The sequence below is a fragment of the Staurois parvus genome, unplaced genomic scaffold (genome assembly GCF_062004578.1).
Source record: "Staurois parvus isolate SC_StPar_1 unplaced genomic scaffold, SC_StPar_1.0 ptg000287l, whole genome shotgun sequence".
Lineage (NCBI taxonomy): Eukaryota > Metazoa > Chordata > Amphibia > Anura > Ranidae > Staurois > Staurois parvus.
Window position 1 is genome coordinate 9741181 of NW_028318083.1, and position 15770 is coordinate 9756950.

Below are 15770 nucleotides of genomic sequence, written 5' to 3' on the forward strand. Positions count from 1 at the left end.
TTCGAGGGCCCTGCTCTTTCGAGCTTACAATCTAGGAGGGAGGGGATAGTGGTACAGGAGGAAGTGGCTGTGGGGGATGGAGTGGTAGAGATCGGCTGTTAGGTGAGAGTGGGGTAGGCTTCCCTGAAGAGATGGGTTTTCAGGGTGCGCCTAAAGGTGAGGAGGGTAGGTGACAGCCTGATGGATTGGGGTAGTGAGTTTCAGAGGATGGGGGAAGTCCTGGAGAAGTCCTGCAGTCGGGCGTGGGAGGAGGAGACCACGGAGCTAGAAAGTAGGAGGTCTTGTGAGGAGCGAAGAGTACAGGAGTGAATGTAACAAATATAACGTACTTGTTTTCCCCAATTTGGGTGAAAGTGGAAATATTCTTAAGGCTAAATTCAGTCTGATTTATTGCAGTGATAAACCTGGCACTATTATTTTGAAATAAGGATCATTCATATCCTTTTTTTCGTTTCCTGTACACTATATCCAAGACTCTATGATCAGAAGGGGAGCAAAACCATGATGTATAAATACATAAATGTATATGTTCTGTCCATTGGACAACAAACTTAATTATACCTTACTCAGATTTAGCCTGGGTTCACATACATGTGGGTCAGGATGCGATTTTTAAAGGCCGGCGCAGTGATATTTTATTCATGCGGTGCAGGTACAATTCCAATGCGAATTGTTAAAGTGTATAAGATTGCAAATTGCACCCACACCGCACTGAAAAGGACCCTTTTTAAAAATCACACTGCAGCTGGCCCATGTGTATGTGAACGGGCTTCACAGAAAATGATTTCATTTCACATGTCATGCGAATCGGTGCGGTTCAAAATGCAGCCGAATTGGCATATATGTGAACCGAGGATAATACTCCATCAGCACCTTTAATAATACAACTTATTTGACAAAAGTAAATTGTGTACTAATGTTTTTAATCTGTCCTTCAATATTTGTTCTTTTAGGCGCAGTAATAGAATACCTGTTTTCTTAACTGAACTTGATTTGAAAAAGAAACCTATGTGTATAGTCTCAGCAGGGGGCAAGCCATTTAAAAACAATTACAGTTGTATGGGAGGGATTTTTGCTCTGTATTATCCACAGATGCCCCACACTATAATGTGCATTGCTATTAGCTGTCCAAGGGAACGCATGATCACTGTTAAGCTTTGTTGTTACTAGCGCCTGGATAAAATCAGAACTCCTTTTAACTCTCAGGATTGTCTGGGTTTTTAACAACATACTATATGCTAAAAATGAACATATCTTAAAGCACATACCTTGTTTGCTGCTCTTTTTTCCTGCTTGGCCTTCATCTCTGCTAGCAGCCCGCTCCCCATCACTTGCACTCCGTATCTCCTTCCACTTTGTGGACTGCTTTTGCTATCCGCCCGCTCAGGTTTAGTGACATCATCAATTTGTAGAATATCCTCTATAGAGTCTGGCGTTTTTAGCTCCTCCGACCTCTCTGTACTGCTGCTTGGTCCACTACTTGCAGCACTTGCGCTAGAACTCACTGCTCCATTGGTGTCAGTTACTTTATCCTTTCTGCCACTGTCAGGGGCGGGACTTTTGACAGAGGGTCTAGGAGACAGGGGCTCTTCAGACACGATAACAGTTTGCGGACGCTCAGACTTGGACCTAGATTTAATTAAATTAAGAAAGCCGCTCTTCCTGGACTCTCTCCTCTTCTTTTCATCACCTTCACCACTGTCGTCTGCACCTTTGAAAGAGTGTTTCCTATGAAAAGATAGATAAAAAGCATTATAAAGGCTGATGTCAGAAGGGCAATTCCGCCGCTAGAGACAAATTGTCAACAGATCCCTGCAGAGGCTGACTTTGTGTCCCTATGCAATTGACCCCTCTGTAGCCAGATGCAGTGATATGTCTCTTTGTCGCTTGCTAGAACACGGACGAATCTTGACAGTTAGCAATGGAGCGACATCTCGCTGCTTCAGCTACAGAGGGAGTGATTCCATAGGGACAACACCACCTAGCAATCTGCTAGTGATTTCGGCAAATGTTCAAAAAACAGGATCTCTAGAAGCAGTCTTGCCCATTTTACAGAATAAGTTGTTAGAAACAATGCAAAACCTGACTTTAGAGTCTTTGTTGTGATATTTGAGAATCAATAACTTGACATAAAATAGGTCAGGCTTGTGTTAAATCTCTTTTACTGTTTGTTCAGAAAATGTAAATAGTGTAATGTCCATAATATGGGCACAGATGCCCTTAAACCCTTTCTCGCCTAGGCGACCCTTTAATAGGTTCTGAACACTCAGAGGATGGTAAGGATCGGCAATCATATGATCAATGATTCACTGTCACAGTGGTCACATGATCGGGAGTCAATCCCACCAACTATCAATTACTGGGGTAATGAATAAGCGCTGTCTTTAGCGTGAAATGCGTTTACCTGCCAGTCCCCCACTGTATTTCCACTGTCTGTATTGGTTTTATCTTGGTTCAATAAAGTGGATTGTTTGGAGTGCAGCCGATCGAACTTCCTTTGTTCTCATCTATACAGCACAAGAGCTGGGCTAGCAACTACAGGAGGAGTTGTGCTTGGAGACTGGGAGTCTCTCTGCCTTCAGCAGCTGAAAACTACTATCAATTGTTAGTAGGGACTGAGCTGTTTTTGACAGCTCAGTCTCTGTGTGGATAAGTATAACCAATTTAATGAGAGATTGCACATCATTACATATATATAATAATGATGCAGTGTTAATATACAATTTCAATTTCAACAAACATGTATGATAATATATAATATAATAGACAGATCAGATGTAAAAAAATATATAGTCTAGAAATTAGACATAAAAGTGATCACAAAGCAAGAGTGACCCCAATCCAAATGTGGATATATTAAACGTGACCCCCAAGTCCCTGATGGGACACAATAGCAAAAAAATGATGTGAATCCCTACTAGGGATCAGAACAGCACACAATGTGAGACACACATCACACATAAAGTGACCTAAAAGTCCATAAATAAGTGTAGTGATCTTCCCGTTCATGCACGATGTGGATGTCAAAAAACACATCATTACATATTATGGAAGGATTGTACCAAAATGTCCACATTCTATCAACAATGGATAGGGGCATTTTTCTATTTTACCTTAAGAAGTGGAAATAAAGAGAATAACCATATTTAATTTTTAAAATTGTTTTTTCTAATTTTGGATATAGAAGGGAAGGTTTAAAATCCCTGTCATTTTATTCTTTTTTGGTTTCTTTGTCCTATTAGGGAGCTCTTCAATTTTTATCCTGTAGGCACAAAAAGAGATAAGAGTACATCTCTCCAAAGTGAGGGAAATTCTCTCTTAAAACAGCAAGTGGGGGAGTTTATACACACAGAATGTTAGAAATGTATGTATAGATGAGTTTCTTTTACAGGGTGTGCAATTCCAACCACAGTTTGTATAATAATGCTCTCAGGCACTGTGCCCCGTGTCGAGAGATCGTTAATGCATGCTCCATTTTAGAGCTAGCATGATTCCAAATAATGTGATCACCATGGAGAGAGAGAGAGAGAGAGAGAGAGAGAGAGAGAGAGAGAGAGAGGGGGGGAGAGGGAGAGGGAGAGGGAGGGAGAGGGAGAGGGGGAGAGAGAGAGAGAGAGAGAGAGAGAGAGAGAGAGAGAGAGAGAGAGAGAGAGAGAGAGAGAGAGAGAGAGAGAAAGAAACCATGGTAGCTGGAGCTGCAAGGCTGGAGCGGTCACTTTATATTAGGTTATCTTAGGTTCCAGAGGGGACCTGGTGGAGCTGCTGTCAAGGCCATGTCAAATGAAATCCTACAAGGCCATTTAAAACATATTAAGAAAACAAAACCTCAGCGCCCAGGACTCTCCTATTAACCATACAAATCCCCGTGAGATGCTGCTGTGCACAGGTACAAAAAACCAAAAAACTTTTATCAATGAAAACCAGCGCAAACCCACATAATCAATTGCATTACTCAACTTTCTAAGTTGAGTAATGCAATTGATTATGTGGGTTTGCGCTGGTTTTCATTGATAAAACATTTAAAACATATTGGTTTCCTCAGACCAGGACCAGATAAAAAGTCTGAATTGCCAGATAATAAAAATTATCATAATGGTACAGAAAGACTGCTAAGTCCCTTGGATGTTAAGATTTAGACAAAAAATACAGATTTAAGGGGAAATGCCATGTGATACAGCATTACAATGCCTTTAAAGTAAAATTAAAGGCAATTTATTTTTATAAAATAACAAGCATGTCATACGTATCTGCTCTGTGAACTAGTTTTGCACAGAGCAGCCCCGATCCTCCTCTTCTCGGGTCCCCCGCCGGTGCTCCTGGTTCCACCCTCCTACCGAGTGCCCTCAGAGCAAGCAGCTTGCTATGGGGGCACCCAAGCAGGCTTGCTCCCAAGCCACTGCTGTGTGTCCATTCACACACAGAACCGCAGCTCAGCCCCGCTCCGCCCCCTCTCTCTACTCACTGGCTCATTGGCTGTGATAGACTGTTTCAGCCAATGAGGAAGGAGAGTCCCAAGGGAGCAGAGGCTCTTGTGCACATCGCTAGATGACGACTGGGCTCAGGTAAGTATTGCGGGGGAAGGGTGGGGAAGGGTGGGGAGGGGTGGGGAGGGTTGGGGTGGGGTGGGCTGCTGCACACAGACTATGTCTAAATGTTAAATGTTACATGATACCATAATAGAACAACATCACGAATATGGGAAAAATATTTGGGATATCTAGATATTTGGATAACAAGATATCCAGTGCTGTTGGACCACTTGAAGGCCAGAGAGCTTTGAGCAGCTGATCTGGTTAACCATTTAAACCTAAATTTAACAAAATCACCAAGTCATCTTCGATTAATTCTAAAACATTTGCTCCACAGCTGGATTTTTCAGTCATTTTGCATGTCACTAAGCAACATAATCTGAGAAATACTTTCAAAGTGGTCTGATAAGTACATTTTTCATTGTGTTCAATAGCACTTGCTGGCTGCCCCAGCGCTGTGAAAACAGATACTTTCAAAGGGATTTCACAGTGTTCTCTAACCACATATTGAAGTATCAATTAACCCTTTTGCTATTTGAATTTTAAAATCTGACATTTTGCTTTTCTTAAAGAAAATGTAAACCCAACACTTCATATTCCTGATATGTGCCTGCTGTATCATGCACTTTTAAGAAATGTTTCCTGTTCTCTTTGCATTGCTTTCTTTGTGGGAAATACCTGGTGTTCCTGACTGTCTCTCTGCTTTCCTATGATAAACTGAGCACACTAGGCAACAGAGCACAGCGTGGTCAGTTTTTTTTAGCTGTGCTGAGACCTCAGTTTGCGCTCTCCCAATGACCAGACATGCCCCCCCCCACCCCCCTGCAGAGCCATTCACTGGGAAGTTCAGTGTGGTTCTGTTTCTCCTTCCCCCTCTCTCTAAGCAACTTATGCAGCTGAGAACAGATAAAATGTGATCACTTACAGGTGAAACTCGAAAAATTAGAATATTGTGCAAAAGTTCATTTATTTCAGTAATGCAAATTAAAAGGTAAAACTAATATATGAGATAGACTCATTACATGCAAAGCAAGACAGTTCAAGCCATGATTTGTCATAATTGTGATGATTATGGCTTACAGCTCATGAAAACCCCAAATCCACATGCAATCAATAAAACAAGGATTGTACATAGAACAATATCGGACCTCTGACAAGTATAAGCATGCATATGTACTCAGTACTTGGTTTGGGCCCCTTTTGCAGCAATTACTGCCTCAATGCGGCGTGGCATGGAAGCTATCAGCCTGTGGCACTGCTGAGGTGTTATGGAAGACCAGGATGCTTCAATAGTGGCCTTCAGCTCTTCTGCATTGTTCGGTCTCATGTCTCTCATCTTTCTCTTGGCAATGCCGCATAGATTCTCTATGGGGTTCAGCTTAGGCGAGTTTGCTGGCCAATCAAGCACAGTAATCCCACGGTCATTGAACCAGGTTTTGGTGCTTTTGGCAGTGTGGGCAGGTGCCAAGTCCTGCTGGAAAATGAAGTCAGCATCCCCATAAAGCTCATCTGTGGAAGGAAGCATGAAGTGCTCCAAAATCTCCTGGTAGACGGCTGCGTTGACCCTGGACTTAATGAAGCACAGTGGACCAACACCAGCAGATGACATGGCTCCCCAAATCAACACAGACTGTGGAAACTTCACACTGGACTTCAAGCATCTTGCAGTGTGTGCCTCTCCATTCTTCCTCCATACTCTGGGTTCTTGGTTTCCAAATGAGATGCAAAAGTTGCTCTCATCAGAAAAAAGGACTTTGGACCACTGAGCAACAGACCAGGTCTGTTTTTCTTTAACTCAGGTAAGACGCTTCTGACGTTTTTTGTTGTTCAGGAGAGGCTTGAAAAGAGGAATACGACATTTGAAGCCCATGTCCAGGATCCGTCTGTGTGGTGGCTCTTGATGCACTGACTCCAGCCTCAGTCCACTCCTTGTGAAAGTCCCCAACACTTTTGAATGGCCTTTTCCTGACAATCCTCTCCAGGCTGCGGTCATCCCTGCTGCTTGTGCACCTTTTTCTTCCACACTTTTCCCTTCCACATAACCTTCTATTAATGTGCTTTGATACAGCACTTTGGGAACATCCAACTTCTTTTGCAATTACCTTTTGAGGCTTTCCCTCCTTATGGAGGGTGTCAATGATGGTTTTATGCACAACTGTCAGGTCAGAAGTCTTTCCCATGATTGTGATTCCTACTGAACCAGACTGAGAGACCATTTAAAGGCTCAGGAACCCTTTGCAGGTGTTATGACTTAATTAGCTGATTAGAGTGGGACACTTTGAGCCTAGAATATTGCACCTTTTCACTATATTCTAATTTTCTGAGATTGTGGATTTGGGGTTTTCATGAGCTGCAAGCCATAATCATCACAATTATGACAAATCACGGCTTGAACTATCTTGCTTTGCATGTAATGAGTCTATCTCATATATTAGTTTCACCTTTTAAGTTGCATTACTGAAATAAATGAACTTTTGCACGATATTCTAATTTTCAAGTTTCGCTTGTATATAAAAGTGTAGAAATGGTATTTATAATGTTTTTTATATGTATCTATACACAAACAGTGTACTTTTCATTTTTATGTTAAACCTAATGAGTTGTTTTACAGGCTCAGGGTTCCCATATACTTGGAATTACAGGAAAATGTGCTCTGTGAACAGCGATCACACAGCAGTCAGATTTTCTGAGCCTCCCTTTTTTTTTTTTTTACCTGTTTACCCTGCCAGTTACTTCTTTAATTGTTCAACAAAGCTGTCCAGCAAAAGTGATGGTTAGAAGGTTGAAAATTTATTTTAACACTGACATGGGAGCTTACAATGGTCAGCTTTCTTCTTTTAGTTAAAAAATGTATCTAAAAAAGAAACTAGAAGTTTTTGTAATTGCTTTTTGTAACTGCCAGTGTAAATGAGCCTTTAAAGTGACTGTCTTCTATTGTGTGGCCATAAAAGAACTAATACGAGTAGCGATTCCAGTTTTTAACATCTTGACAATCAGGTCATTGCTGACATTCAGCTGGCAATCGAAAATGTCTCCAGTGTATAAAAGTTGTAATTTTTCCACAGACAGCCTTTCCAGCTTTCTGGAAAATTCCCCCTTAAGTGGGTTCAATCATTCACTCTTTCACACAGAAGAATAAATGAGCAAAATATTGTGTGTGCATCACTGTCAAGAACTAATTGTGATGGGTCCAAATATAGGAGGAATAGGTGGGGAGCAGGGGTGGACTGACAACTCATGGGGCCCCCGGGCAATAGGGGATCATGGGGCCCATGTCCTTGCCCAAACTCAAAAAAGCCTATGAAAAAGGTACCAGGGGCATCTCATGGGGCCCCCTACTGATCCCAGGCCCTCGGGCAGTGCCCAAGTTTCTAAATGGTCAGTCCGCCCCTGGTGGGGAGATATCTGCCTCCCTAAACCAACCTAAAAATACAAATTTTTTTTTGTAATATATTTTATCTCATCAAATGTAACTATTGATTCCCAGTACAATCTAAACTGTGTTCCATTGTCACACTCACTTTCCTTCTAGTCGTGTCACTTTCTTGCTGAAAAATTCATCCACACCTTCATCTACTCGAAGCATCAGGCCATTATGCTCTCCGTCTGCAGGTACCTCGGCTCCAGGTTGCTGGAAAATAAAAAAGTTTAATGGACATGGAAAGAAATCCTTTATAACTACCATTAATAAATACCACTAGCTGTTTTCCATGGGATCACCATTATAAATAATGCAGTGAGTGAGTATATATATTTTACGAAAGACAGGAGTAGCAGTCACAGGTCGTGAAAGGTGAACACACAGTGAGGACATTTTATTTTGATGGTTTCGATGAGGCACAAGCTCATCTTCCTCAGGACAAGCTTATGCCTCGTTGAAACGTCAAAATAAAATGACATCTCTGTGTGTTCCCCTTCAGCCCCAAGCCTTTTCTGGCACTTTTTGTTTACATTTTAAAATTAGTATTTATTGCTATAAAATGTCTCAGAGCCCCAAAACATTATTTTTTTAAAGCAGAGGCCCTAGAGAATAAATTGGTGTTTTTTGCATTTTTTTTTAATCTCACACACAATTTGCACCTTGGTTTTTCAAACGTAATTTTTGGGAAAAAATAAATTTTTTTAATTCTATTGCAAAAAACCACAATGCATAAATATATAAAAAAAAAATGATATTATGCAGAGTAAATAAATACCAAACATGTCACACTTTATAATTGCACATGCCTTTAAAGGTTATCACTTTAGATTGACAGAAGAGGTCTAATACTAGAATTACTGCCCATTATCTTGCCCATTAACCATGTTTGTGACTATACCTGACATGTGTGGGATGAATGCTGTTTGCGTGCATGCGGGACCGACACGTGTGTCCGCATTTGTGCACAAGTATGGTGCGGGCACTTTAATTTTTTTGTTTTAAATTATTTTTTTTTATATATATACTGTTGCTTTAAAGCTGAGCTCCACCCAAAAGGGGACCTTCTGCTTTAAAGCATTGTCCCCCGCTCCCTGTTAAGGATTGGAACCTTTGGGGAGCGGGTACCCGAATTTGAGAGGTACCCACTTCCACTGCGATTGCCTAAGGTGGTCGGAAGCGGAAGCTGTCCTCCCCCTCCTCCCCCATAGTCTTCCGGGATACAGGACAGGTCTCAGAATACTACGGGGCCATTCACAAAGAGCAACGCTACTCGCACATGCGCAGTAGCCACCCAGCTGTGATCACTGCTGGATCTTGGGACAGGTAAGTGTCTGTATTTTAAAAGTCAGCAGCTACAGTTTTGTAGCTATTAACTTATTTTTTTTTTTAAATCAACTGGAACTTCGCTTTCAATTTTTCACTTGTTTACATTCATTGTGACAGATACTCTTTACGGAGGGATCTGGGGTCTATAAGACCCCAAATCCCTCCTCTGCACTTGAAAGCATGCAAAACACCAAGATTAGTGTTTTTGAATGCTTTCAAAATTTTTAAGAATGTGCTAAACCATGTCAGGTCATCGCTTCTGGCTTACTATAAGGGAGAGCCAATCGAAGCAGATTCTGGCTTGTTCAGCTGTCCAGCCAGCTGGCGGATACTTGTACAAGCAATCAAGTGGCTAGTTAGTCGCTCCAATTGCTTGTACAAGAGAGCTGACTGCCGGCAGCTTCAGGCATCACCCTGGTATAACCACCGAAAGTCCAGAGACGATACGTCGCTGGTCCGGGAGTGGTTATAGACCAGTGAGTACCCCTCTATCTTTTGGATTATAAGTACTTCATGCTTTGCAGAGCCTCCAGGTACATTGTTTTTCGATAGAAGTGGAAAGGCAACTACTGTATTTTATATATACAGTATATTGTTAGAGTATAACAGTTTATATGAAATCTCCATTAACAGATGTAAATAATATTGTAAATATGAGTATATTTTAGTTAGATAGGAATATATTTAAACCGTTACAGCTTCTTCAGCATTGTTACTTTTTCTACTTCAGGGGTCTGGCCATTGTTTTTCCTTATCACATTGTTGTAAACAGCAGTCTTGTTTGAATCCTCCAATCAGGCTTTGCCTATTATACATTGTTGTAAATAGCAGTCTTGTTTGAATCCTCCAATCAGACTTTACCTAATATACATTTGCTAGATGCAGCAACCAATTAGGTTGCATGTACTAGCCACTATATAAAAAAAGGAGAGGGGGGATATAATGAATTATTACCAAGCTGTGCTCTCTTTTTATCCTGGGACACAACAGTACTCATTCTGACCAGACCTAAAGCTGAGAGGTAAACTAACTCCATACCTGTACTGTACATTGTATTGTAAATATGGGATTGTGTAATTTATAAATATCATGTAACACAATGTACTTATACTGTACATTGTGTTGTAAATACGGTTTAGTGTGGAATCTGTATATCTCCTACATTGTAAGCTCCAAGGAGCAGGGCCCTCAAACCCCTCGTGTATTGTATTGTATTGTCACTGTGCTGTCTCGTGTACTGTCTCTCATTATAATGTACAGCGCTGAGCAAACCGCTATATAAATACTGTGTAATAACAATAATATTATGTAACCCTATCAATAAATGTATATTGCAGTTTGAATTACCTCTTTTGGTCACGAATCCTCAGACTAGCCGTGTATAGGTAAATACTCATATAGTGATTGCAGCCTGTTCACATATACACATAACCTAGTTATCAATATCTATCTAATATATATATATATATATATATATTCCCAGCAAAATCAGCTATCACAGATAAAACTAGCATATATAGCATATAGATGGACTAGGATCAATAAATATTTAAGTAATGCACATGAGACGTATTAATTTTGTTCCAAGCACTGGCATATTTTTACTGCTTGTCAAGTAAATCGCCCTTGTTCAGCACCATAATGGAAATCCATGTAAGCTAATGGCTAAAACATATAAATGTCTGTAAAATGCAAACTAAACAAAACAACAAATTGCACTGCCTTAAAAATGGAGCATGTTTTATATATAGTAACCCCACAGGAACAAGGGAAAATAATACACAAGCTGAGTAATACAAAGTACAATTGCAGCGATAACTTCCTCATTCAGGCTATAGTTGTCATCATCTTTTTGATGCACTTAGAAACTAAGATCAGGATTCTCCAAGGTTTCTCTAGCCAATGTTACTTTTTTTTTGGGACTCACAAATCAGCTTAATTAAATTTATGTATTAAATGCTATATAACAATGTGACTAGCTAACATATTGTACATTCACTAAGTGATGGAAAATTCCATTTCTGAACCTAAATGTTATTCTGTTTGGAAACATGGGAGCATCATGAGCATATTTAGAAATAAGAAAATCATGCTTTAAGGCAATCTTTAAATTCTACTTTGTAACTGGCCTCCAGATAATGACTGCATTAAAGTGTTACTAAACCTTGGTCTCCCACATTACACACAACATGGAAATGCAATTATTTTAGTAAATATAAACTGCTATATACCTTTTCTCATCAGCAGTATACAGCAGTATTGTGGCTTCTATCAGTGTCCGGCAGAGCACTGGTTAAAGCTTGTAGAAGGAGTTTTCATTCTTCCCTGATTGTCCTATGAGGCTGCATAACCCCTGACCCTCTGTCAGGACAGAGTTGATTGGCCCTGTGCTGATCACATGCACTCTCCCAAAAAAACAACAAAAAAATAAACTCTCTAGCAATACACACCAAACATGCATGTGCAGCTTGCTCCCAAGACTCTGTTGTATCAGCAGATGGATGGGGACAGTAGAAAAAGGGGAGGATCAGAGAAGACAGGATCAAACATCCTTTTTTACACAATGTGGAGGGTTAACCCCTTAGGTTGCACAGTGAGTATAACAAGCATGCTTTACTGCATATACAGACTGCATATACAGACTGATTTTACTGTTGTGGGTTTAGTAACACTTTAACATATGTCTAAAGAATTGAACTCCAAGCACTCTTTTTTTGCAATCATCTGGCCCCTGCAGCTGGAAGATGTGTAATACAGGTTTGGCCAGGCTTGCCAATGCATATATTAGATCTTTTAATCAATAGTTCCCCTTTACTTTTAGTAATGTACATAAGGCACACATGCTCATATACTTAGTGACAGACCCACTATAATGCTAACAGCATTTTAATCCACAAAGGAAGACATGCATAACAGCCTTACAGGCAATGATCAACTTCACTGAAGAATAACTCCGCTTCTCTGAAACTGCATGACAGGTTTAGCTAAGCAACAGGGAGAACTAGGCAACATGTTTCAGCAATGGGAATTTTTATAACCAGCCATTTCAAACTTTTTGTGCTTACTGCCAGTAATTGCCACAGGACACATTCCAGCCACTGTACAGATGCTAGCCTGAACTTGCCTACTAAAACACACAGATATAAAAAACACATTGACCTTTGGAACATTATTATTATACAGGATTTATATAGCATCAATGGTTTGCTCAACGCTTTACATAGCGACATATCCAATGCCTGCTTCCTGCCTAGAAATTCTGTCTTTATTCTTCGTGCCAAACCACGGCTACATCCAGCACCAGATCACTGGAGCTATTCGAGAGTGCTAGTCTTTCTATTTGTGGATTTAAGAGTTTATCTAGATAGGTCTTCTATAGAGACAGTACACTGCAAAAAAAGCCAATGACTAGAACAGGAGTTCTCAACCTTGCTAATGTTGAGGTCCATGTACCATTTTATGGGAGTGCAAAGTGGATCATAGGCACATACAACAGAACACTAGCAAATTGAGGAGACTCCAGCAGGTCACCAAATATTTAAAACTGTCATGTCCCTGTCCACGACAGTGTGCATAAGCTGCAATATTTTAGCAAGTTTTACATACTTTATGTGATTCAGTTGCATATTCCAATAAATGTCATATTCTGAAAAAAATCATAAGTGATGAGGTCTCATCTATAAAAACAAAGCTACAATATGAACAATGGGTACGCCCAGCTGTATAAATGTAATTATCAGTGATTACAGTTATAAAAATTTGGCAAATAAGAGAAGTTCGGCCATATACCATCATTTTCTTCCTATTTACACCTCTAGATTTTCAGTCCCTGTTTGTGCTATGACTCCTCTGCTGTCAGCAGGAAGATTTATTTATTCTGTGTTCTACCAATGAAGTCTGAGAGATGTTTGGATGCTTAGGCTGGGAAGAACTGAAGCGTGATAGTCATATAAGTGGCCAGTGAGTTGTCAGCCAGCAACAAATACAAGGTGAACACAACTGGGCACAAAACTCCTTGTCATCTACCTGCAAACCCTTATGATGAATCCTCCTGAAAGGGTAATTTAGGAGCGTAGACATCTAATTTTACACAAATATTAAAGCAAACACATATCTTTACGCTGATCAATATGTATTATAGGATACATAAAAATTCTATTAAATGTAAGTACTTATAAATACACTTTGGATTGTAGGATGAAAGACAGAACACCTTAACCTAGGGTGTTGGAAAAGTATGCTTTTGCTAGAAAAGTTGACTATTGTAGCTGTGAGAGTTGAACTCTATTCTTCATGAGCAACAATTCTATTAGAAGTAAAATGTAGAGGTCCAAAGTTTGTCAGAATTCCACAGAAAGCGAGCTGTACACCTGGCCAGGCTATCCACTTAGACAAGGAGAGAAGGAGAAGCGCCTCTAAGTGCAGCAGACCACTTTAATATAGTAAAAATGTAGGAACACTCACATTTAGGTAGATTAATACAGGCATGTTAAATGTAAGGTATTCAAACACCTTACATTTAACTTGCTTGTATTAATCTACCTAAACTTTTATACTATATTAAAGTGGTCTGCTGCACATAGAGGCGCTTCTCCTCTCCTTAACACACAGAGTCTGCTACAGTACTACATGGAGCTTGCCCTTAGTGTCATACGGATCCCCTAATTCAAGTCACCCTAACCATCTTTACCTACTATCAGACTGTTCCAGGATTGGTTTCAGTATTTGCGCTGTTTACTATTTCTCTTTTATCCACTTAGACAAGCCTTCTTTCCATGCACTGCATTCTGGAAGGCCAACACCTTATTTATACTGTATGTAACTGCTTTGGTATATTTTTTTTTCACCTAAATACTTACAGTGGTTTTGCTGGGTTGCTGCTTCTTCATTCTTTTTGGTCTTAATTTAGTGAAGTGTTCAAGCTTTTTTGCTTCTTCTGATGGCAGTTCTGCAATAACACTGGAAGATCTCTTCTCATGTTTGATGGAGGGATATGGAGGGTCCTCAAAATGTATTGGGACATCTTCAAGTGCTTTGTCTAGATCAAACTCCATTTCTTATAAAAGAAAAAAAAAAAAAAAAAAAAGTACACCACACAGTCAATGCTAATTCTGTCTGTCAATGTTCAAAAGCAAATCAAGTTATCTGTCATTTAAGTTTTTGTATGTAATATTTTGTAATAAACAGCTCCTGCAGTGTCTTTTTAGCTATTGCTGCCATAGAGAGTATTCTACTGATAAAGTATTCGCTCAATTAACTCACCAAATGCTCTAGACACCGGACGCAGCATTCTGCTGTGTATACTCTTTCGCTTGGACTTGGGAGTCATCTGTAATTATACAAACAGTTTCCCTTAAAACGTATACATTACTTAAGTGGTTAACACCAACATCAAGAGTATACTACTCAAATATAAAACAAAATCATTAAAGACAAATGTTTACTAGCTCTTGTGTACAAAGTGTTATAGTAACCTCTTCTTCCACCACTCATTTAAAAATAAAAAAATCATACATATACAGACATAAATACACATACAACACATGTGAAACCAACAAAGTATATACCATGCAGAACATACATAGAAATGCAAAGTGAAAGATCACTTTATTTGCATAAGAGTAGTTTCTTTAGAAAGTCTATTCTGTAAATTAATTAAAGATCATCACTCTCTGAATATAATTTCCTTGCATATGAAAGCAAAAAATGACACTTGAAAAAGGTACACAATCAATATCTTACAACTACGAAAAAGGGAATCCATAATACCCACAGCAGATATATTACAGTATGTCCCCCATTAGTCTGTGCACAACCTGTGTCAGTACAACACGCCCCAGCTCTGGGCATGGATCAAATTGCTCCATGTGACCACAGCCGAAAACATATTTTGCTCACACCTTCCAGACTATCTACTGGTGCAGTAATGTGATTGGAACACACTCTGACTGATTTTAGAGAAAATGTACAGACTTTATAGATTTCAAAATTGCCTAGATTTTTAAATCTACTAATCTTTTTCAAACATAATTTCAACTGACTATATTTCTGGATCTACTGGTCTTTTTTTATATGCAGTTTTTATTGAAAGAAACCTCTACTAACACTTTATTATATCCTCCACTTGGATAACATAGGTTTTGTGACATGTTTACTTACCTAAGCTGAAGTTCTACTAAGATAAACAGACAATGTAGCCCACGTTCTTCGTAATTTTGGCATAGTAGTATTAGTGCTAGACATTTCGGGGTTTATTTACTAAAGCTGGAGAGTGCAAAATCAGACTCCCTTCTGCATAGAAACCAATCAGCTTCCAGGTTTCATTGCCAAAGCTTCATTGAACAAGCTGAGGTTAGAAGCTGATTGGTTTTTATGCAGAAGGGAGTCTGATTTTGGACTCTCCAGCTTTAGTAAATAAACCCCTTCTTGTCTTAAACTACCTTTCATCGGAAATATTGCATTTCATAACACTATATATATAGTATATATACATT

General features: G+C 39.6%; 1 protein-coding gene across 2 annotated transcripts in view; it reads right to left on the minus strand.

Annotated features, from left to right (window-relative positions):
- The window catches only part of CARMIL1 (capping protein regulator and myosin 1 linker 1), a 401711-nt gene that overhangs the window by 24585 nt on the left and 361356 nt on the right, over positions 1–15770 (minus strand). For both annotated transcript variants that reach the window (XM_089682230.1, XM_089682229.1), the window contains 4 exons: positions 14539–14605; positions 14136–14332; positions 8051–8160; positions 1269–1728 (listed from right to left, as the gene is read on the minus strand). In XM_089682230.1, coding sequence (XP_089538356.1) covers positions 1269–1728; positions 8051–8160; positions 14136–14332; positions 14539–14605 — 834 coding nt within the window. The remainder of the gene's footprint in view (positions 1–1268; positions 1729–8050; positions 8161–14135; positions 14333–14538; positions 14606–15770) is intronic.